The sequence below is a fragment of the Colobus angolensis genome, unplaced genomic scaffold, assembly GCF_000951035.1.
Source record: "Colobus angolensis palliatus isolate OR3802 unplaced genomic scaffold, Cang.pa_1.0 Scaffold836, whole genome shotgun sequence".
In the NCBI taxonomy this organism is placed as follows: Eukaryota; Metazoa; Chordata; class Mammalia; order Primates; family Cercopithecidae; genus Colobus; species Colobus angolensis.
The window spans coordinates 64,089-65,443 of record NW_012122221.1 but is presented as its reverse complement, the minus strand read 5'-3'; the positions used below and the strand labels follow the sequence as shown (position 1 = coordinate 65,443).

Genomic DNA, 1,355 nt, shown 5'->3' with positions numbered 1-1,355 from the left:
GTCCCCCAGGCCGGGGCTCTCCTGCCTCCAGGAGAGTGGGTGGACGGGTCCCCCAGGCTGGGGCTGTCCTGTCGCCAGGAGAGTGGGTGGACGGGCCCCCCAGGCCAGGGCTCTCCTGCCGCCAGGCTCCCTGTCATCTACACAGGATGGCTCTCTGTGATTTATGCAGGACCCTTCTGGGGGTGACTGGGCATGTGAACAGCTCCACAGAGCATGCTCCAAGCACCCGGCCCTCCTCTGCTGGCAAGTTGGCACAGGTGCTGGCTGTCACCTCCTGGCCTGTCACAAGGACAGTGATGTCCCCATTACTAGGCCCAAGGATGCAGGTGTGAGCGCCTCCCTCTGCCTTTCCCAGCCAGGGTGTCGGCGCCGAGCTGATGGGGCTGCAGGTGGACTACTGGACAGCAGCACAGCCCGCGGACAGGAAGAGGGACGCCGAGAAGAAGGACCTGCCTGTCACCAAAAACACGCTCAAGTGCACTTTCCGGTCCCTCCAGGTCAGCAGGCTGCCCAGCAGCGGCGAGGCTGCGGCCACGCCCACCATGTCCATGACCGTGGTCACCAAGGAGAAGAACAAGAAGGGTGAGGTGGGACAGGCTATACGGCCACACGGCGCAGAAGGGCGGCTCGACGGGAGAGGGCGGCTCGCAGTCAACAGGGATGGCAGCCTCCTGGCTGGCCTCGGGCAGCCCACGTGCGCAGGCAGGGGCGGGTGGGGTGAGGGAGCCAGAACCCTGAAGGCAATGAGGGTCAGGTGCTTCTGACCAGGGCCTCAGGCAGAGGCCAGCTGGGCGGGCAGGAGAGCAGCTGTCCTCGGTCACTGTGGAAGGCAGGTTTACTAGGTGAGTGGGGCCGTGACCAGCTGAGCCCCCAGTGCCTCCCTGACATGTACCCCCAGCCCTGGCCCTGAAGGAACAGCAAGATGACAGCAGGGCCTCTTTTCTCCTTCCAGTGATGTTTCTGCCCAAGAAAGCGAAGGACAAGGATGTGGAGTCCAAGAGCCAGTGCATCGAGGGCATCAGCCGGCTCATCTGCACTGCCAGGCAGCAGCAGAACATGCTGCGGGGTGAGCGCCATGGGCCCCGGGGTCTGTAAAGTGGGACGTAGGCGAGAGCATAGCAGGGCTGCTTTGGAGTCCACCATAGGAGCTGCGGTGCCCTGCTGTGACACCCACATTCCATGAAGCCCTCGGTGAGGATGACAACTTTCCAAATGCTGAGAAAGAATTTTTCAGCCCTTTTTGCTTTTTAAAAATAATGACGGCCGGGCGCGGTGGCTCAAGCCTGTAATCCCAGCACTTTGGGAGGCCGAGACGGGTGGATCACGAGGTCAGGAGATCGAGACCATCCTGGTCT

General features: G+C 62.5%; 1 protein-coding gene across 1 annotated transcript; it reads left to right on the top strand.

Moving 5' to 3' along the window:
- Window positions 1-332: 332 nt before the first annotated feature.
- LOC105503171 (phosphofurin acidic cluster sorting protein 2-like) lies at window positions 333-1,245 on the top strand. Its single transcript, XM_011929959.1, has 2 exons — window positions 333-582; window positions 953-1,245. The coding sequence occupies exons 1-2, from the start codon at window positions 378-380 to the stop codon at window positions 1,093-1,095; spliced, it is 348 nt and encodes a 115-aa protein (XP_011785349.1). The 5' UTR covers window positions 333-377; the 3' UTR covers window positions 1,096-1,245.
- The last annotated feature ends 110 nt before the right edge of the window (window positions 1,246-1,355 follow it).

What these genes read in the sequence shown, in the direction of transcription:
- LOC105503171 (XM_011929959.1), top strand. Translation starts at nt 378, where the DNA reads ATGGGGCTGCAGGTGGACTACTGGACAGCAGCACAGCCCGCGGACAGG. An exon ending in CAAGGAGAAGAACAAGAAGG is followed by an intron (nt 583 to 952) that starts GTGAGGTGGGAC and finishes TTCTCCTTCCAG; the next exon opens with TGATGTTTCTGCCCAAGAAA.